We start from the raw sequence: 22,538 nt of genomic DNA, 5'->3' as shown, positions 1-22,538 counted from the left end.
GTCTTCTCCAGGGATCCAAGAAATTCATTTAAACTACCTTTAATTCTGAGTTGGCATCATACCCATCTTTGGTTTTGATTTTTCCCATATGATAATTTTGTGTTTTCTTGCAATTAGCGTTTAATATCTGAGCTAGATGATGCCACCCTCCAAGTTGAAAATGTCCGTGATCAAGCCATTGTTTTGATGAATGCACGTGGAGGCTCAAGCAGGGAACTTGTAGAACCAAAATTAGCTGAACTGAATAGAAACTTTGAAAAGGTGTCTCAACATATCAAAAGTGCCAAGGTGAGTAATTATATTTTAATATAAAACTACTTTTCGTGTGGACATGTATCTCAATGATAGGTGATTATATGGTAAATACATCAAAGAGTTCTGAATTAAAATGATTTTAATCACTTTTTCTTTGAGTGGAGCATCAGTCCTTATTTATTTGTGATTTTGCATATGAAGGAGAGACAACAGGAAATTAGTATTGAAGAAAATAAACCATTTGAGAAAAGCTTTCAAAGTCTCAATCAGAAGTTAAAATTGGCTATAAAATAATAAGACTCCCCTCTGCCCCTACACACCGAGCTTACTCTCTCTCTCTCTCTCTCTCTCTCTCTCTCTCTCAAATAAATAAATAAAAGGTGGGTGTGCTTGGGAGGCTCAGTTGGTTAAGTGATTGACTGTTGGTTTCTCTTCAAGTCATGATCTCAGGGTTGTGATATCGAGCCCCACTTCAGGCTCTGTGCCCAGCACAGGCTGCTTAAGTCTCTGTCTCCCTATTCCCTCTCTGCCCCTCCCCCTTCTCTCTCTCTCTCTCTTTCTCTCAAATAAATAAATAAATAAATCTTTAAAAAAAAATTAAGACTCATTTCCAAGCTAGGCATGAATATTAAACCCATTACTGTGTAGTCATACTTTATAAATTTGTGCACACTACATGCTTGTGAACTGGTTTTTTGTTTTATTGCATCAAAAATTACAAGAAATTTCACAATTTAGAACTAATGCAGAAAAGCTACTATCTGCTGTTTTAAATTTGAAAAAGGGCTTTATAAATTTAAATAAGAGGATAATAAGTAAGAGTTTTCCTTTAAAAAGTTTTTATTTATGCTTCCTTATTATAATTTTTCTCTCTGTATGTATCTTACTAATTCTCTTTCTTATTTCCCTTGTTTCCTGAGGGGGAGGGAAGGAAGCATTTATTTGTAGTGTTCTCAAGACCTGGAGTGTGGCGAGGGCTCAGTAAATGTTAAATTGAAAAGATGAGAACATTTCGATGGTTTGCTAGGCAAAAAACAAAATAGCATAGCTGATTTTGGGGGTCATTCAAACCAGGTGTTCATTCTGACAGAGGATTATGAGGTTTTCAGGATCCCAGCTGGGCTCATGGGTTGGCATTTTTGAGTATTTGGCTAATTCTACCTCTTGAGAGTGGTGTGTATGGAAATTATCTAAGAGGAAGGATCCTCTTTTTTTGTAAGAAGTAAACATTGTCTAGTCTGCTTTAATTTGAAATATCTGACATAATAGGCCAAACTATCTTTCATAGCTCATGAATATATTTAGGTTATTCACAACTTAAGGAAAACAAACAAATAACTTGCTTTAACTTTTGTCTTCCTTAGCTTTGACCTTACTTCCCTACTTTTCTTTTCAAAAGGTATATAGGAGTGTTTTCCTGGTTTAAAAGAGTAAGGCATGAGACATAGGGATGGAGTGAGAGGAAGTACAAAGAAGCAAAATTATTGTCCCCATAAATAACTTCTGTTAACATTTTGGCATACATGTCTACTCTTACTCTTATCTATGTGATATGAAAATATCAAAATTTTTATATTGTTTTATATATTCTCCTTTGACATAGTTTCCAACAGCTATGGGGTGTTCCATTATATGATCTGTTATACTTTTGTAAGTCAGTTTTCCACTTTTAGTGTCCTTTTATAAATATTGAATTGTCAAGATCCTTTTATGCATGTCTTTTTGCTCATTTGTTAATATGCCCTTTAGGGTCAATTCTTAGAATTTCTTGAAATTGTTCTAAGAGTTGTGCATATAAATACCATCAAATAGATTTTTCCAAAGAGTTCTACAAAAGTTTGTGCCAATTTCTACTTCAATAATCAGTGTGAAAGTGCTCATTTCCTCATGTTCAGCCAACACCTCGTTATTTTCTTTCATGTTAGTTTTATTAAAGTTATTACATTGAGTTGAGTCATATAAACATAAAGTCTTTCTATAGTGATACTATCTGAAAATACTGCATTGAGAAATATGTACTTTTTCAGAGTTTGAGTATCAAAATCCAAAGGGGATTCTATGGGGGAAGGTTACCTGGGAGACATTCTGTGGGATAGACCTGTAGTCGGTGGTGGCCTTTCTTCTTTCCGTGGCCGCGGCACAGAAAGATCTTGGCACTATTTCTTGCTGTGCTCGTATGCGATCTCAGAATCCTCCCATTGCACTCCAGGGAGCCACAGTTACTTGCACACTTGCTCACGTCTTTGGCTGGAGTTTGGAGAAAATGGGTAACTCAGAGAAGCCCAAATAGATAAAATCATTGCTCTATGAATGAATGAAATTAAAGTCAACTCAAATAAATGCTAGCTCTTCTCTTGACCCTCCGTCCCTCTGATTAACGATGGCAGGTCTGATTAAGAATGTATCTTTTCAAAGAACACTTTTCCTTCTGCAGTTGCTAATTGGCCAGGAACCATTAGCCTACCAATGTCTGGTCACCACTGAAGCATTTGAAGCTGATGTACTTTTCTCTGACCTGGAAAAATTAGAAAGTGACATAGAAAATATGTTAAAAGTTGTGGAAAAACACTTGGAATTCAGTGATGAAGATGAAAAGGTTGGTTCAAGGAGATTTTCAAAACCATGGTGTTCTTACTTTTCTGTTCTGTTAATTATATTTTTACATCAATGATGTTTACCCAAAGAATCTGCCAAGTCATGCCAAAGAATAGACCCATATGTGATTTTCTGCTGAGTGTCATTGTAAGATTTGCCAAGTGATTTACATAATGCTTAAAAAAAATAGGCACACTTTTTTGACTAAAGGTCCTGTTGTTTCAGTGTTCTCTAATATCTTCTAAACTAACATTCTTTATGAGATATTTTAACTTCAAATGTGAAATATTTAAAAAAACATGAATTTTTGTTGCTTATCATTCAGCTGGACAGATCTTGACTGATCTCATACTTCGTAGGTAGTTCTCCTACTTGGGAACTGATAAGTAAGTGATGCTGTGCATTTTTCTTTTGAGTAAATTGTTTTTCCTATTAAACATTCAGATGGATGAGGAGAGAGCCCAGATTGAGGACATTCTACAGAGAGGAGAACAAATGTTACATCAACCTATGGAGGATAATAAAAAAGAAAAGATCCGTTTGCAGTTACTACTTTTGCGCACAAGATACAATAAAACTAAGGTATTGTCTTGGGAGAGACTCTGTTTTCCTTCAATAACTTATTTAGCTGTGCAATTCAGATATTTGATGTTGCATTCCTGGATACCTTAAAAAACAGGTGGAATAGTATCTCTTTCTCCTTTCTAGTATCTAGTATGCATTACTAAATAACATTTATATTTTTAGATGGAACAGGACTCAAAGGAAATAGAAACAAAATCTTATTATTGTGATCTCTTTTGGACTTCTAATAATAAATTAAAAGGCATCTATCCCTTTTAGAAGTGACTTCCTCCTTCAGTTCTGTATTTTATATGTGGAGGTCTTCATCAGCTCAAAAAAATTTTAGTTAACAAGTAACTAAATTTGTGAATTGATAAACTATGATTTGTATTCTAGAAAAAGATTCACTATCAGCTCCCTTTTCAGTGGCCATCATTCCAACTGCACTGTAAGTGTGCTGGTTTTCTCTAAAAGTCTGTTCTTAGGTTATCCTTCTAAGGACCATTTTTAGTTGATGATGTTGAATCTAGTGGAAGATTCTACTCTCTCAGCTTGCTGCCTGTTAGAGGTCTCTCTCTGTATGTACTGCAGCCTTGTAACATGTCCCAAGCTAAACTTGTCCTCTCCCTTCCCCTTCCAACCCATGTTTCCTAATTTATTCCCTACCTTAGTTTATTTCCTTAAAAACTACCTATTCTCAAAGTAGTAACCTCAAAATCTTCTCAATCATTTCTTGTTCCTTACACCACATCAAGTAGGTATTAAAACCCTCTCTTCTGAATGAAGTATGATGCATCTGAACCTAAAGTTAGACACAGCTCTACTTGCTTTATGACCCTGGGGAAATGACTGAATTTCTCTTAGTCCACTATCCTTTCCATAATTCAGGCTCTTATGATTTTCTCTTGTTATTCACTACAGTGTGTCCCAAGCTGGGTTTTTTATGTCCAATTTTTCTTAGCTCTAGCGCATCCTCCATATTGTCCTCAGAATTATTTCCCCCAAAGTTATGGCTGGTCAGGACATTCCTTTACCAAGAAAGTATTCAGGAAAATATTGCAAAATACAGAAAAAGCTTTAAGTGCAAGGTTCATCACTATACTATACACTAAGTTTTCTCTCTGGCCTCCAGCTACCTCTTTGATTCACTGGCACTTACCAGGAATATAGCTATGCTGGTTTTCTGTACATTTTCCCAAACACATTGGCGACTTTGCACCTTTGGGATCTTGCTAATTTTAATCTTACTCCTTGGTGTGGGTTTTATCTCCTTATTTTTACCTGAAAAATGTGTTGTCTTTTAAGGCTTGGCTCCATTTTTATTCCTAACATTTTTTTCAGTTGATATGATAGTTCTTTGCTTCACTGTTACTTTTTAAAAATTTTATTATGTTATGTTAATCACCCTACATTACATCATTAGTTTTTGATGTAGTGTTCCATGATTCATTGTTTGTGTATAACACCCAGCTCCATTCAATACGTGCCCTCTTTAATACCCATCACCAGGCTAACCCATCCCCCCACCCCCCTCCCCTCTAGAACCCTCAGTTTGTTTCTCAGAGTCTGTAATCTCTCATGGTTCGTCTCCCCCTCCGATTTTCCCCCCTTCATTTTTCCCTTCCTACTATCTTCCTTTTTTTTTTTTTTTAACATACAATGTATTATTTGTTTCAGAGGTACAGGTCTGTGATTCAACAGTCTTACACAATTCACAGCGCTCACCATAGCACATACCCTCCCCAATGTCTGTCACCCAGCCACCCCATCCCTCCCACCCCCCACCACTCCAGCAACCCTCAGTTTGTTTCCTGAGATTAAGAATTCCTCATATCAGTGAGATCATATGATACATGTCTTTCTCTGATTGACTTACTTTGCTCAGCATAATACCCTCCAGATCCATCCACGTCATTGCAAATGGCAAGATTTCATTCCTTTTGATGGCTGCATAATATTCCATTGTATATATATATCACATATTCTTTATCCATCTGTCAATGGACATATTGGCTCTTTCCATAGTTTGGCTTTTGTGGACATTGCTGCTATAAACATCGGGGTGCACGTCCCCCTTCAGATCACTACATTTGTATCTTTGGGGTAAATACCCAGTAGTGCAATTGCTGGGTTGTAGGGTAGCTCTATTTTCAACTTTTTGAGGAACCTCCATACTGTTTTCCAGATTGGCTGTGCCAGCTTGCATTCCCACCAACAGTGTAGGAGGGTTCCCCTTTCTCTGCATCCCCGCCAGCATCTGACTTGTTAATTTTAGCCATTCTGACTGGTGTGAGGTGATATCTCATTGAGGTTTTGATTTGGATTTCCCTGATGCCGAGTGATGTTGAGCACTTTTTCATGTGTCTGTTGGCCATTTGGACGTCTTCTTTGGAAAAATGTCTGTTCATGTCTTCTGCCCATTTCTTGATTGGATCATTTGTTCTTTGGGTGTTGAGTTTGATAAGTTCTTTATAGATTTTGGATTCTAGCCCTTTATCTGATATGTCATTTGCAAATATGTTCTCCCATTCTGTCAGTTGTCTTTTGGTTTTGTTGACCATTTCTTTTGCTGTGCAAAAGCTTTTCATCTTGATGAAGTCCCAATAGTTCATTTTTGCCCTTGCTTCCCTTGCCTTTGGTGATGTTTCTAGGAAGAAGTTGCTGTGGCTGAGGTCAAAGAGGTTGCTGCCTGTGTTCTCCTTTAGGATTTTGATGGACTCCTTTCTCACATTTAGGTCTTTCAACCATTTTGAGTCTGTTTTTGTGTGTGGCGTAGGGAAACGGTCCAGTTTCATTCTTCTGCATGTGGCTGTCCAATTTTCCCAACACCATTTGTTGAAGAGACTGTCTTTTTTCCATTGGACATTCTCTCCTGCTTTGTCGAAGATTAGTTGACCATAGAGTTGAGGGTCCATTTCTGGGCTCTCTATTCTGTTCCATTGATCTATGTGTCTGTTTTTGTGCCAGTACCATACTGTCTTGATGATGACAGCTTTGTAGCAGAGCTTGAAGTCCGGAATTGTGATGCCACCAGCTTTGCTTTTCTTTTTGAACATTCCTCTGGCTATTTGGGGTCTTTTTTGGTTCCGTACAAATTTTAGGATTATTTGTTCCATTTCTTTGAAAAAAATTGATGGTATTTTGATAGGGATTGCATTAAATGTGTAGATAGCTCTAGGTAGCATTGACATCTTCAGAATATTTGTTCTTCCAATCCATGAGCATGGAATGTTTTTCCATTTCTTTGTGTCTTCCTCAACTTCTTTCATGAGTATTTTATAGTTTTCTGAGTACAAATTCTTTGCCCCTTTGGTTAGATTTATTCCTAGGTATCTTATGGTTTTGGGTGCAATTGTAAATGGGATCGACTCCTTAATTTCCCTTTCTTCTGTCTTGTTGTTGGTGTATAGGAATGCCACTGATTTCTGTGCATTGATTTTATATCCTGCCACTTTACTGAATTCCTGTATGAGTTCTAGCAGTTTTGGGGTGGAGTCTTTGGGGTTTTCCACATAAAGTATCATATCATCTGCAAAGAGTGAGAGTTTGACTTCTTCTTTGCCAATTCAGATGCCTTTTATTTCTTTTTGTTGTCTGATTGCTGTGGCTAGGACTTCTAGTACTATGTTGAATAGCAGTGGTGATAGTGGACATCCCTGCCATGTTCCTGACCTTAGGGGGATAGCTCTCAGTTTTTCCCCATTGAGAAGGATATTCGCTGTAGGTTTTTCATAGATGGCTTTTATGATATTGAGGTATGTACCCTCTATGCCTATACTCTGAAGAGTTTTGATCAAGAAGGATGCTGTACTTGGTCAAATGGTTTTTCTGCATCTATTGAGAGGATCCTATGGTTCTTGTTCTTTCTTTTATTAATATATTGTATCACATTGATTGATTTGCAGTTGTTGAACCAACCTTGCTTGCAACCCAGAGATAAATCCCACTTGGTCATGGTGACTAATCCTTTTAATGACTGTTGGATCCTATTGGCTAGTATTTTGGTGAGAATTTTTGCATCCATGTTCATCAGGGATATTGGTCTGTAATTCTCCTTTTTGATGGGGTCTTTGGTTTTGGGATCAAGGTAATGGTGGCCTCATAAAACAAGTTTGGAAGTTTTCCTTCCATTTCTATTTTTTGGAACAGTTTCAGAAGAACAGGTATTAATTCTTTAAATGTTTGGTATAATTCCCCTGGGAAGCCATCTGGCCCTTGGCTTTTGTTTGTTGGGAGATTTTTGATGACTGCTTCAATTTCCTTAATGGTTATAGGTCTGTTCAGGTTTTCTGTTTCTTCCTGGTTCAGTTTTGGTAGTTGATACATCTCTAGGAATGCATCCATTTCTTCCAGATTATCTAATTTGCTGGCATATAGTTGCTCATAATATGTTCTTATAATTGTTTGTATTTCTTTGGTTTTGGTTGTGATCTCTCCTCTTTCATGATTTTATTTATTTGGGTCCTTTCTCTTTTCTTTTTGATAATTCTGGCCAGGGGTTTATCAGTCTTATTAATTCTTTCAAAGAACCAGCTCCTAGTTTCATTGATCTGTTCCACTGTTCTTTTGGTTTCTATTTCATTGATTTCTGCTCTGATCTTTATTATTTCCCTTCTCCTGCTGGGTTTAGGCTTTATTTGCTGTTCTTTCTCTAGCTCCTCTAGGTGTAGGGTTAGGTTGTGTATTTGAGACCTTTCTTGTTTCTTGAGAAAGGCTTGTATTGCTATATACTTTCCTCTTAGGACTGCCTTTGCTGAATCCCAAAGATTTTGAACAGTTGTGTTTTCATTTTCATTGGTTTCCGTGAATTTTTTTAATTCTTTAATGTCCTGGTTGACCCATTCATTCTTTAGTAGGATGCTCTTTAGCCTCCATGTATTTGAGTTCTTTCCGACTTTCCTCTTGTGATTGAGTTCTGGTTTCAAAGCATTGTGGTCTGAAAATATGCAGGGAATGATCCCAGTCTTTTGGTACTGGTTGAGACCTGATTTGTGACCTAGGATGTGATCTATTCTGGAGAATGTTCCATGGGCACTAGAGAAGAATGTGTATTCAGTTCCTTTGGATGGAATGTTCTGAATACATCTGTGAAGTCCATTTGGTCCAGTGTGTCATTTAAAGTCTTTATTTCCAGGGGCGCCTGGGTGGCTCAGTTGGTTAAGCGACTGCCTTCAGCTCAGGTCATGATCCTGGAGTCCCGGGATCGAGTCCCGCCTCGGGGTCCCTGCTCGGCAGGGAGCCTGCTTCTCCCTCTGACCCTCCCCCCTCTCATGTGTGCTCTTTGTCTCTCATTCTCTCTGTCTCAAATAAATAAATAAAATCTTTAAAAAAAAAATAAAAATAAAGTCTTTATTTCCTTGTTGATCTTTTGCTTAGATGATCTGTCTATTTCAGTGAGGGGGGTGTTAAAGTCCCTCACTATTATTGTATTGTTGTCAATGTGTTTCTTTGCTTTTGTTATTAATTGGCTTATATAATTGGCTGCTCCCATGTTAGGGGCATTGATATTTACAATTGTTAGATCTTCTTGTTGGATAGACCCTTTAATTATGATATAGTGTCCTTCCTCATCTCTTATTATAGTCTTTGGTTTAAAATCTAATTTGTCTGATATAAGGATTGCCACCCCAGCTTTCTTTTGGTGTCTGTTACCACAGTAAATGGTTTTCCACCCCCTCACTTTCAATCTGGGTGTGTCTTTGGGTCTAAAATGAGTCTCTTGCAGACAGCATATTGATGGGTCTTGTTTTTTTATCCAGTCTGATAGCCTGTGTCTTTTGATTGGGGCATTTAGCCCATTAACATTCAGGGTAACTATTGAAAGATATGAATTTAGTGCCATTGTATTGCCTGTAAGGTAACTGTTACTGTGTATTGTATGTGTTCCTTTCTGGTCTGTGTTATTTTTAGGCTCTCTCTTTGCTTAGAGGACTCCTTTCAATATTTCTTGTAGGGCTGGTTTTGTGTTTGCAAATTCCTTTAGTTTTTGTTTGTCCTGGAAGATTTTTATCTCTCCTATTTTCAATCACAGCCTAGCTGGATATAGTATTCTTGGCTGCATATTTTTCTCGTTTAGTGCTCTGAATATAATATGCCAGTCCTTTCTGGCCTGCCAGGTCTCTGTGTATAGGTCTGTTGCCAATCTAATGTTTCTACCATTGTCGGTTACAGATCTCTTCTCCCGAGCTGCTTTCAGGATTTTCTCTTTGTCTCTGAGACTCGTAAGTTTTACTATTAGAAGTTGGGTTGTTGACCTATTTTTATTGATTTTGAGGGGGGTTCTCTGTGCCTCCTGGATTTTGATGCCTGTTTCCTTCCCCAAATTAGGGAAGTTCTCTGCTATAATTTGCTCCAATATACCTTCTGCCCCTCTCTCTCTTTCTTCTTCTTCTGGGATCCCAATTATTCTAATGTTGTTTCGTCTTATGGTATCACTTATCTCTCGAATTCTGCCCTTGTGATCCGTAGTTGTTTCTCTCTCTTTTTCTCAGCTTCTTGATTTTCCATCATTTGGTCTTCTATATCACTAATTCTTTCTTCTGCCTCATTTATCCTAGCAGTTAGAGCCTCCATTTTTTATTGCACCTCATTAAGAGCCTTTTTGATTTTGACTTAGTTAGATTTTAGTTCTTTTGTTTCTCCAGAAAGGGTTTCTCTAATAACTTCCATGCTTTTTTCAAACCCAGCTAGTATCTTTAAAATCGTCATTCTGAACTCTAGTTCTGACATCACTAATGTCCGTGTTGATTAGGTCCCTGGCAGTCAATACTGCCTCTTGTTCTTTTTTTTTGAGGTGATTTTTTCCATCTTCTCATTTTGTCCAGAGGAGAATAGATGAATGAGAGAACAAAATGCTAACAGGGTAACAACCACCCCAGAAAAATATACACTATCCAAATCAGAAGAGACCTGAAACCAGGGGAAAAGAAAGGGAAAGAAAGAAAAAAGAAAAAAAAAAAGAATATGATCAAATATGATCAGGCTGGTGCATAGATCAGTGCCACACACTAGATTTTGGGTGTATTTTGGTCTGTTAGAAGAAAGTGCCTCCCAAAATTTTAAGAAAGAAAAACTTATGTATGTACAAAAATGGGGGTAAATACGATGAAGGGATGGAATATGACTGTAAAGATGAAAATTATAAAAGATTTTATAAAAGGAATTGATAACAAGTTGGTTGAAAAAAGAAAGAAGAGGAATTAAAAAAAAAAAGGGAGAGAATGTGATCAGGCAGGAGACTAGAACAAAGCCATACACTAGAGATTTAGGGTATATTTTGGTCTGTTAGAAGAAACTGTATTCCAAAATTTTAAAGGGAGAACAACATGTATATATATATACCAAAGATAAGGTTAAGGTTAACTGCTATGAAGGGATAGAATATGACTCTAAAAATGAAAAATGAAGATTTTTTTAAAAAAAGGGATTGATAAGATGTTGGTTGAAAAAGGGAAGAAGATGGGGTGCCTGGGTGGCTCAGTTGTTAAGCGTCTGCCTTCGGCTCAGGTCATGATCTCAGGGTCCTGGGATTGAGCCCCGCATCAGGCTCCCTGCTCAGCGGGAAGCCTGCTTCTCCCTCTCCCACTCCCCCTGCTTGTGTTCCCTCTCTTGCTGTGTCTCTCTGTCAAATAAATAAATAAAATCTTTAAAAAAAAAAAAAAAGGGTGCCTGGGTGGCTCAGTTGGTTAGGCGACTGCCTTCGGCTCAGGTCATGATCCTGGAGTCCCTGGATCGAGTCCCGCATCGGGCTCCCTGCTCGCCAGGGAGCCTGCTTCTCCCTCTGACCCTCCCCCCTCTCATGTGCTCTCTGTCTCTCTCATTCTCTCTGTCTCAAATAAATAAATAAAATCTTTAAAAAAAAAATAGAAAAAGGGAAGAAGAAAAATTAAAAAAAAAAAAGAAAAAAAGAAAATTAAAAAAATTAACTTTGAGAGACTAAAGAATCAGGGCGAAAAAAGCCATGAATTCTCTGTGCTGTATTCCCCTAGTGCTGGCATTCTGCCATTCTCATTGATCAGTGAACTTGGTCTTGGCTGGCTGTTCTTGTGAATCTTCTGGGGGAGGGGCCTTTCGCAGTGATTCTCAGATGTCTTTGCTGGAGGTGAAATTGCCCCACCCTTGCCGGTCGGGCTAAGCAATCTGCTCGGGTTTGCTCTGGGGAGCTTTTGTTCCCTGCAAGCTGTCCCTACAGCTTTGGATGACGAGATAAAAATGGTGGCCTCCCAATCTCCACCCCAGAGGAGCCGAGAATTCAGGGCCCTGCTCCTCAGTGAGCCCCCAGAGAAAAGCAGTCAGTCACTCCCATCTCCCCGGTCTCTGGCCGCACTCCGTGCTCACCCAGCCTGTGACTGAGCATTTCTATCTCTGGCACCTGACCCCGTGTGGAGTCTCCAAACCCAGCAGATCCCTGCGGTGTGCTCCCATGCCGCTCCTCCAGGGGGAGGAAGGGGAGTCTCCCCAGATCTGCCAATTGTTGGGTCCCTGCTAGAAGAGCAGTGGCCCGACTATGCCGCGCATCAGTTTATGGCAACCCCGAGCTGAGAGCCCGCTCCTCGGCTCTGTCTCTGCAGCCGGCTCCCCCGCTCTGACACCTGGGAGCTCTGCTGCACTCAGGCACCCCAGGTCCTTTCCCTTATGTTCATCTCTTTTGTTTCTCAAATTCCACATATAAGTGAAATCATATGGTATTTGTCTGTCCCCGCGAGGGTTCTACCCCCTGCTTAGCCACTGGAGTGACATCCCTCATTGGAGCAGACTTTTTTTTTTTTTTAGATTTTTATTTATTTATTTGTCAGAGAGAGAGAGAGAGCACAAGCAGGGGGAGCAGCAGAGGGAGAGGGAGAAGCAGGCTCCTCACTGAACAAGGAGCCCGATGCGGGACTCGATCCCAGGACCCTGGGATCATGACCTGAGCTGAAGGCAGACGCTTAATGACTGATCCACCCAGGCGTCCCTGGAGCAGACTTCCAAAAGTTCCGATTTTGTGCACCACTGCTCTGTCACTTGCTGGTAGCGGCTGACGGAGGCCCCCTCCTCCGCCCTCTGTCCTCCTGAATATCGCCTTGGCTTCACTTCTGTGCACGTCCTACCTTCCAGAAAATGGTCGCTTTTCTGTTCAGAGAATTGCTGCTATTCTTTTCTTTGATCTCCTGTTGAGTTCGTAGGTGTTCAGAATGGTTTGATCCCTCTCTAGCTGAATTCCTGGGACCAGATGAAATTTAGGTCCCCTACTCCTCCGCCATTTTGCTCCTCCCTCTCATTGTTACTTTTTTAAAGTATCTTACTTTCCTAGAACTTTATCTTTGGGTCCCAAATCATAACTCATTACAGGTCCAAAATGGAAATAATTTTTGGACTTTTAACAAATACATAAATTTGTTTTTTAAGAGTATTAACATACACTACAACAGGCACATTTCATTTTGGATTCACTAGCATTAGTTAGTGTAATTGTTTTAAAATGCTTGAAAAGGTTTTGTCCTTACCTCATTAGCCCATATCCTTTAGACTTTCAGTTTTTAAAACTGTTTCTTATCTGTGACACTAGAATCTCTTGGGGAACTTAAAAAAAAAAATCTAACCCCCAAACCAGTTAAATCAAAATCTCTTAGGTTGGGCTTATCTGTGAACTCTCTTTAAACAAACAAACAAACTTTCTAAGTAATTCTAATGTTCAATCAGAATTGAGAACCACCAGTTTATAGGATTCATTTTCTTACTTGAAATGTGTGTTAAATGACCTTTTCTCATTTGTTTATGAGGGTATGTATTACTATTTTTAAAATATGTGTGAGCGCTTTCTAAAATAAAGATATTAGTCTTCTGTCATATTTGCAATACAAGTATTATCGTGTTGATTTTCATGTTCCATTTATTTTATCTTTAACATATAACCATTTAAAATATTTGTTTAGCCCTACATGACTATGTTTTTTCGTGTTTTTTTTTTTTTCCCAGCCTACTTGGGCTCTGAAAAGTCCTTACTTTCCACAGAGATGATGAATATTCAGTTCTATTTAGTTCTGGTTTTTCCCTATGGTTTGATAAAAACAAAACTTAGGAACTTTTTATAATGTGTTCATATAAAATTAACTTTTTAATCTATTTATCTGGAATTTAGTTGTGTATGACGTGAGCAACATCATGTAACACTGTCGAATGTTAGCATTAGCTTGCAGTAAATTTACATTTCTGTGTCCTAGCAGAATTCTTTAAAAATAAAATTATCCAGAAGTAAAGTCTGGGTCAGATCTTGAGGACTTTTTTTTTTTTCCTTCTCCTAGGACATTTTGATTGATCACTCTCTTGGGATAAAATCTATTTTTGGAATACAGAAAGCACATGTTTAAATTTTGAACTGCCTTGCTGCTTTTGCAAGAGTATGAAGGCTCAGGAAATCCTAGGTTATCTTTATAGTCTGAACAGAAAACGGTAGTCTTTAATGAATGTGATTTTTTTTTCACTTGGAACTTCCTATTTACAATACCTACAGACTTTCCTATTCTTTTATATTTGCTTAAAAATATAATTTGCCTTCTTGGACATATGGGTAAATATCTAGAAATGCTTTCTGACTAAAATTTGAATGCATGGCATCAGGATAATAAAATTAATATTGGTATCAAGTATAAATAATCCTGTGGATAAAGTCAGGAAATCTGGCTTGCTTCTATCCTGCTATCCAGGACTGTCCAGCAATTGGTGAACGCATTTTATCACATTCTAAGAGGCAAATAAATGCAAACCTCTAGATTCAACACTATGTTGTTGACTCACTGGTTTTAGTCTTGATTCTTGGTTTCATTTAGGAATTGTAACCATAACCACTTTCAGGACAGTACCGTATTTATGATCATTTTCACTGCCATCTTTGAATTTGCAAAGGAATATACTTTTTTCGAAGTTTAATAGAGAAAAATAGTGAAAGCATCAGGGAAGCTACTTTAATTCATCATAAGATGCACTTTGCTGTTTGCAAGTTGTAGATGGCACTTAATAAACTGCAGACATTTGGAGTCAAGGACGTGAACGTGAACTGCAAGGCTGGTAGCTAATCCTAGAGAACACTTTTTTGTTGAGAAAGCTCTGATTAGAGAATATATTGATAACTAGTCCACCTGGCTTAGTATCTGTCTGAATTGATTGTCTTATATAGGAGTCATGTTCTGTAATATTGTCCGCAAAGGTGAAGATTATATACAGCACGACCTGGATATTATTTTAATCAAAACCACTGTTGCATTTCTTAGGTTACAAATACTTGTTTCACTTATTTATGTTCTCAACAGTGAGGTCCAGAAGTGTTTAATCTAACTGTGACATTTTACAAAATGGGTAAAATGATAATGGTATTAAAACGTTTTATTTCATATGGAACTTTATGATTTGTGGCATATTCTCATTTCCCCAACAGCTCAGGAAAGGAGTTGTTACGTTTTCTTGTTTGCTAAATGAGTTTAGGTGGCACATGCTGTAAAGAAAAACCTGTCAAGCTGTCACTTATTTATACTGTTTAACCACAGGCTACAGAAGAAAATCAGTATAGAAATTGTGAAGGGTTTCTTCAGCAATACAGGGCAAAAATATAAAAACAACAACAACAAACACAACTCAGTTTTTTTATTTGGATTCATGGTATTGAATTGCTCCACAAAATACTATTGTGTTTTTTTTTCTATTTGCTTCTATTCATTGTGGGGATATTTTAAGAGATGTGTCTTATTATTATTATTTTTACAGGCGGTCCCTAATCAGCAGAGAACAGGTCAGCTTACTCCTGGAACTCGATCACCACCTCTCCCCACAGATTATCTAGTTGAGATTAACAAAGTTTTACTTGCCATGGATGATGCTGAATTATCACTTAATGCTCCTGAGCTAAGCACTGTTGTCTATGAAGACTTCTCTTTTCAGGAAGACTCTCTGAAGGTAGATCTCCAGGCATGATTCAAAGCCACAGTTAATGCAGAAATAAAGCAAGGAATCTGTCCTTGTGCCTTTGTAGATGGTCTATAATTTTTAAAATTTGTGCCAAGGAATTAATAATGCGTACGAATAATAAACTTTCCCCATTTCATAAGGAAATAGTATCAAATTTTTAATTTTTTAAGAGTAGGCATGGATTTTTAAATATGCACAGTTATTAATTCTTGGCAACATCAAAATCTTCTTTAATCAAACACAGGCACGATCCATATTCCTTTCTTAAAAACTTGATTGTCAGTGTGATGTAAAATATTAGCATTTATGTTGTCATCTATAACGAGTTAAGATTGGTCAGTGTTTGGGGTATGGAATAGCATGTTGCTTAAACATTAATAGAGATCTGGAAGTTTTTAGTTATTCACAAGACTATTAAATACCATCAAGGCTTTTTCATATAATTTGATTGCACTTAAGTGTAAAATTTCAATAAACTTGCTATAGATTTTATATGTTTGCTAGCTCATTTCTGTCATTTAGATTAGCATTATTACATATTTGAAAATATAAATCATTCCAGCTTCAAACACTTCATTACCTTTACAGAATACTAGTGAGGCTTTTTGTATGTTCTGTACAAATACTGCTTTGAACAACTGTGAGGATTTTCTTTTCTGCCGTTAGGACGTTAGGTAGCATTTCTCACACTTTGGCCAACACACGATATTATTTTTTTTTAAGTTTTCAGTTTTGAGGAGCAACAATTATTATGTCTCATTGTATTTAAGATAAATGTTATGCAAGATAAAATTTTGGTCTTTTGTGATTTCATTCTTCTTATCTCTTTGCTGGATTGTGTTAATGTGTGACAATACATTTGTAGAATATCAAAGATCAACTGGACAAACTCGGGGAGCAGATTGCAGTCATTCATGAAAAACAACCAGATGTTATCCTCGAAGCTTCTGGACCTGAAGCCATTCAAATCCGGGATACACTAACTCAGTTGAATGCAAAATGGGACAGAATTAATAGAATGTACAATGATCGTAAAGGGTATGTGTAAATTCAATTAATACTTTTCTTAAAAAGGCCTATAAGTTCATGGGCCAGAACAAAGGTCATACGTACACTAAGATTAATGAGAATAAATTTCACATCCTTGTCCTAGGCCTTGTTTAATAAATTGTGATGAGTGTGGTTCCTTCAAGAAAGAGGAATTGCATCACATATGGATGATATTTTGCAACATAATATCCTCAAGTGAGGAACAGGGATAGCTACAGATAATTTGAATCCCTGTATAATCCCAACCCCCCCTTTTTTTTTTTTATAATTTTCTGTTTAATGTTTTTGAGCCTTCTTTCTCGATTTTGACCAGACATATTAATTAGTAGAAATAAAAACTGATAAGATTTTTGCCAATAGCTGTGTATGTGGTAGAAAGGCAAGTAAGTTGTGAAATAGCCCAATATAAAGTACTGTGTAAGAGGAAAGTTACCAGAAAAATGTATTGGAAACATTAATGGACATACACACAAAAACTAAGCATCATTTTCTTTATCTTTGTTTGTTTTAGCTGACATTTCAAGTGAGTATACAGTCCTTGAACAGATCACTTTTAGTGGCCTTTGGGTGTATTCCTTTGTATGGATTTTTAAAATCATCTCTGTACATTTAGAGAATATTTTTTATGCATAGTTATCTTTATGCATCTTTATGCATAGTTATGCCTAGTTAGACTTGATTATTAGATGATGACTAATTTGTTAAAACATATTAATTTTTTTAAATGATTTTATTTATTTATTTGAGAGAGTGAGCGAGAGAGAGAGTAGGAGCAGGGGGAGGGGTAGAGAGAGAGGAAGAAACAGACTTCCCAGCTGAGCAGGGAGCCAACATGGAACTGGATCCCGGGACCCTGGGATCATGACCTGAGCCAAGGGCAGACGCCTAACCGACTGAGCCACCCAGGCTCCCCTGCGTTGTTTTTTAGATTCTACATATAAGTGAAATCATATAGTGTTTGTCTTTTCTTCCCTTATTTCACTTAACATAATACCCTCTAGGTGCATCTATGTTGTTGCAAATGGCAAGATCTCATTCTTTTTTGTGGCTGAGTAATACTCTATTGTGTATATATACTACATCTTCTTTATTCATCTACTGATGGTCATATAGGTTGTTTCCATATCTTGGCTATTATAAATCATGCTGCAACAAAACATAGGGGTACATATATCTTTTTAAATTAGTGTTTTCATTTCATTTGGGTAAATATCCAGTAGTATTTCTGGATCATATAGTATTTCTGTCTTTAAGTTTTGTGGAACCTCCATACTGTTTTCCATAGTAACTGCCCCAATTTACATACCCACCAACAATGCATGAGGGTTCACTTCTCTCCACATTCTTTCCAAGCTTGTTATTTCTTGTCTTTTTGATACTAGACATTCTGACTGGTATGAGATGATATTTCATGTGGTTTTGGTTTGCATTTCCCTGATGATTAGTGATGTTGAACAACTTTTCATGTGTCTGTTGGCCATCTGGATGTCTTTGCAAGAATGTCTATTCAGGTCCTCTCCATTTTAATGGGATTATTTGTTGTTTTGGATTGTGTTGTATAAGTTCTTTATATATTTTGGGTAACAACCCCTTATTGGATAAATCATTTGCAGATATTTTCTCCCATTCAGTAGTTTGCTTTTTTGTTTAGCTGATCGTTTTCTTCACTGTGCAAAAGCTTTTTATTTTGGTGTGGTTCCAGTAGTCTATTTTAGGTTTTTTTTTTGCCTTGCCTGAGGAGACATATTCATAAAAATGAATATTTATAGATACTTATGGCCTTTGTCCGAGAAATTACTGCCTGTGTTACTTTTGGGTAGTTTTAAGGTTTCAGGTCTCACATTTAAGTCTTGATTATGTATTTGCTTTTACCAGGGAAAAAATTTTTTTTTCATTATTTTCTTACTTTTCTAGTTGTGGTCTTTTCTTTCCACTTGAAGAGTGGTGATGAACTCCTTTAACTTTTGTTTGTCTGGGAAACTCTGTCTCTCCTTCAATTCTGAATGACCTTGCCAGGTAGAGTATTGATTGTAGGTTTCTTCCTTTCAGCACTTAGAATATATCATGCCACTCTCTTCTCATTTGCACAGTTTCTGTGGAAAAATCAGCTGATATCCTTGTGGGATTTCCCTTTTATGTAACGGTTTGTTTTTTCTTGTTGCTTTTAAGATTCCCCCTTTATCTTTAGTTTTTCCCATTTTAATTATGGTGTGTCTTGGTGTGGACTTCCTTGGGTTCATCTTGTTTGGCATTCTTTGTGCTTCCCGGACCTGGATGTCTGTTTCCTTCCCAATATTAGGGATGTTTTCAGCTATTATTTCTTCAAATAATTTTCTGCCTCCTTCTCTTTATCTTCTCTTTTTGGGATCCCTATAATGTGAATGTTATTACACTTGATGATGTTTTAAAGTCCTCCTAATCTATTCTCATTTTTATTATTATTTTCTTTTTGCTGTTTAGTTTGGTTGCTTTCCATTACCCTGGCTTCCAGATTGCTGATCCATTCTTCTGCATCCTCTAATTTGTTGATTCCTTCCAGTACATTTTTCATTTCAGTTATTGTATTCATTAACTCTGACTGGTTATTTTTTATATTTTCTGTCTCTTTGTTGAAGTTCTTACTGAGTTCAAATATTCTTCTCTCAAGTCTGGTGAGTATATTTATGACCATTTGCTCTCTTTAGCAGGTCTATTGCTTATCTCAGTTTTGTTTAGCCTTCCCCCCCCGCCCCCCTATGATTTTTGTCTTGTTCTTTCATTTGGGACATATTCCTGTTTCCTTATTTTGTCTGACTCTCTGTGTTTGGTTCTGTGTGTTAGGTAGGTCAGTTATACTTCTTGGTCTCAAAAGTAGTGGATATGTGATGTCCTGTAATGCAATCCTACACTACTGCATGTGCCCTCCTGTTGTGGCTGAGCCATGATTACTATGGCACGCTGGTGGCTCAGTCTGGCCCTTAGCTCAGCTGGCTACGGTGACCTGCTTTGCCTGCTGTGGGCACACTGGGCAGGGTTTGCTCCCCTGGCTGTTGAAAGATCTGGCTGCAGCCACCTTGGGCTCGTTGTTGGGATGGGGCCAGCAGTTAGTTTGGCTATTTGCAGTTAGCTGCTGCAACAGCTGCAGTACAGGGAAGGGCAGGGCTTGCTCTCTGCACAGCCAGCTGAGAGGCCCAGCTGCAGGAAGTGTGGGCACTTTGATCTGTGGGGTCGTCTCCTCTACTCTCCAGGTCAGGAGTCACTTTGGAGGGATGCCTGCCCAGGTGAGTTGGTTGGGTGGGGAGAGTCTGCAGGGGAATGCCAGGATGCGGCATGTGGTGCTAGCAAGGTGGACAGATGGAGAGTGTCAGAATTGGCTCCCAGAAGCATCTGGCTGTGTGTGCTGGGCAAGGCCAAGAAAAATGGCATCTGCCAGCACTTCTACCCTGGGGGAATTTCTTGCAGATCCCTGCCCCTCTGGTAGTTTTGTGCTTTTCTTGTTTGTTACTGTAGAGTTGGTGTGTGGTAGCTTTCTTCTGCACTCTGTGTGATGTCTGTGTGTGGTACAGAATTGATTTTTTTGACCTTTGTAGTATATCAACACATCAATTGTATATAATGATAACTTTTTCTTCTTTTTAAAAATCTTCCTATTTGTATATATTCACTTGGCTAATGTGGTAGAACTTAAAGAATGTTGATTAGTCATGCTGATGGCAGAAGTTCTGCCATTTTCTTGATTATAAAAATGTTATCTTTTAAAAAGGTAACATGGGAATTTTCAAAAATTTAAGCACCAACTATATTTAACTATATGTCCTTATTTTAGAAAAGTCTCATCTGTCATAACTTTCATTATTTTGTTTCCTTTGTTAACTTGATTACATTTGCTAGAGGGTTGTCTCTTTTATTTTATCCCAGCACTTGGATGCATTATGTTCTTATTCTTAATTTTTGTTTTTCTTTCCCAACTTTGGTAACCTATCCTAAATCTTTATTTTTTTTCCATCCATGTTTATCCACCTTTCACAAGTAGTAAGTGAGAACTTTTTTGTATTCTCTTTTTTCATAAAACATCAAGGCAGTGGCAAATGTTCTGCACTTTCATGGTTTCAGTTATCAGTTATAATCACATGAGGGTGAACACCAATCCATTTGTCTATACCAGGTCCCTGTGCCAATTGGCCTATAAAACTTTTCAAACTTTTTCAGGAGTAGAATTTAGTGATTCTTCACTTACATACAACATCCAGTGCTCATCACACCAGGTGTCCTCCTTAATGCCCATCACCCATTTAGACTATCCCCACACCTCCCTTCCAGCAACCCTCTGTTCTCTAAAGTTACGAGTCTGTTTTATGGTTTGCCTCTCTTTTTTTTTTCCTTTCCCTTATGTTCATCTCTTTTGTTTCTCAAATTCCACATATAAGTGAAATCGTATGGTATTTGTCTTTCTCTCAATGACTTATTACACTATATGATGACTAACTGTAATTTAAATAAAAACTTGAAACAAACAAAAAAAGAGATAAAACTAATCTATGGGGAAAAACTTTGTTGGCCTATAGTAAAAGTAAGAAAAACGCCATGAAAATATAACAGATCGGCTTTCTTTGAGAACTCCCTTATGCCTACTTTACACTGGTGCATGGTGTTAGTTTTCATATTTTTTCAAATAAGTAATTTTACAACCATCTTAGATAAATAATGGAGCCCTCTTTTCCTGGATGAATTTCTTCCCTTTCTTTGAGCCAGTTATTTCTTCCTTCTCATCTTGGATCCTTGGATCCTTACGTATCTTTTCTCCTAAGAATGCCTTTTCAGGTATTCATCCTCTGTATTTCCATTGGTGGCTTTACTGCTACGTGGACAAAGTTCAGACCTCTCATCTTGAACTTGGAAGCTTTTTTTTTTTTTTTTAAAGATTTTATTTATTTATTTGAGACAGAATGAGAGAGAGCACATGAGAGGGGGGAGGGTCAGAGGGAGAAGCAGACTCCCTGCTGAGCAGGGAGCCCGATGCGGGACTCGATCCCGGGACTCCAGGATCATGACCTGAGCCGAAGGCAGTTGCTTAACCAACTGAGCCACCCAGGCGCCCAGATGGCCTAATTTCTTATACCTTGTACGTATCGCTCAAAAAAAGTTACTTTCATTCATTTCACACAATCTTGATTAAAATTTTCTTTGTTTTCTTTACCTTCCCAGTTTCTGATTCTTACTCAAAATTCCATCTTCTACAAGGAATAGTTTTCCTTCTTAATTTCATCAGTCATTCTTTTTCTATTATTTAAAAAGTTTTCAAAATTCAGTTTTAAGACTTCACCATCCACCTATCTCTGTATACTTGTCTATCCATCTGTCCATGCACCATCTATTTGACCAATATTTATTGAGTGCTGACTAATTCAAGGCACGTGCAGCTATGTGTAAGTAGTTATAAAGGATTATAAGGCAGGTGTACTGAGTAGATATAGTCTCTGTCTTAGGGTCCAAATGTATATAGTAGAAAAGTATAGACGGGGACTTATTACATAGTGCATAGTGCTATGATGGGAGCAATACAGGAGACCATGCTAGACACCTTGAAGGATTTGGGAAGTCTTCTTGGAGGTTACCCAGGTGAAGGAATAGAGGGAATACAGCATTGCATAAAGTCATAGATAAGAGAGAGGGAGTGCAGGGCAGTTGAGGAAATAGAAATAGTCCAGCAGAGTTAGAACTCATAGCAGAGAGATGAAACCAGAAAGATCTGAAGGGACTATATCAGAAGGACCTTGTGTATCAAGTTAAGTACTGTTGATACAGAGGCAATCTTCATTACCTTTCATGAAACTATGCATGGGGATAGGAGCACCGACCCTCTCCCCTGCAATGTAGTTGAAAATTTGTGTATAACACTTGGCTCCCCCAAAACTTAACTACTAATGCTTACTGCTGACTAGAGCCTAACTGATAACACAGCTTATTAACACATATTTTGTATGTTATATATATGATATACTGTATTCATACAAGAAAATAAGCTAGAGAAAAGAAAATGTTAATAAGAAAGTCATAAGGAAAAAAAAAGTCATAGGGAAGAGGAAATGTATTTGCAGTATTTATCAGAAAAATCCATGCATAAATATAGGGAGACTTTAAAGTATTTTAACGAA

General features: G+C 37.6%; 1 protein-coding gene across 4 annotated transcripts in view; it reads left to right on the top strand.

The window, feature by feature from the left end:
* Positions 1–22,538, top strand: part of UTRN (utrophin) — a 484,838-nt gene that overhangs the window by 190,845 nt on the left and 271,455 nt on the right. For 3 of the 4 annotated variants that reach the window (XM_044917202.1, XM_044917200.1, XM_044917201.1), the window contains exons 36-40: positions 118–288; positions 2,690–2,851; positions 3,295–3,432; positions 15,154–15,342; positions 16,220–16,392. In XM_044917202.1, coding sequence (XP_044773137.1) covers positions 118–288; positions 2,690–2,851; positions 3,295–3,432; positions 15,154–15,342; positions 16,220–16,392 — 833 coding nt within the window. Of the gene's footprint in view, positions 1–117; positions 289–2,689; positions 2,852–3,294; positions 3,433–15,153; positions 15,343–16,219; positions 16,393–22,538 lie in introns of those variants that run through there. The other variant, XM_044917203.1, reaches the window with a different exon arrangement.

This window comes from Neomonachus schauinslandi, chromosome 8, assembly GCF_002201575.2.
Source record: "Neomonachus schauinslandi chromosome 8, ASM220157v2, whole genome shotgun sequence".
Taxonomy (NCBI): domain Eukaryota; kingdom Metazoa; phylum Chordata; class Mammalia; order Carnivora; family Phocidae; genus Neomonachus; species Neomonachus schauinslandi.
Note: the sequence above shows the minus strand (reverse complement) of the source record. Positions and strands in the feature narration are given on the sequence as shown.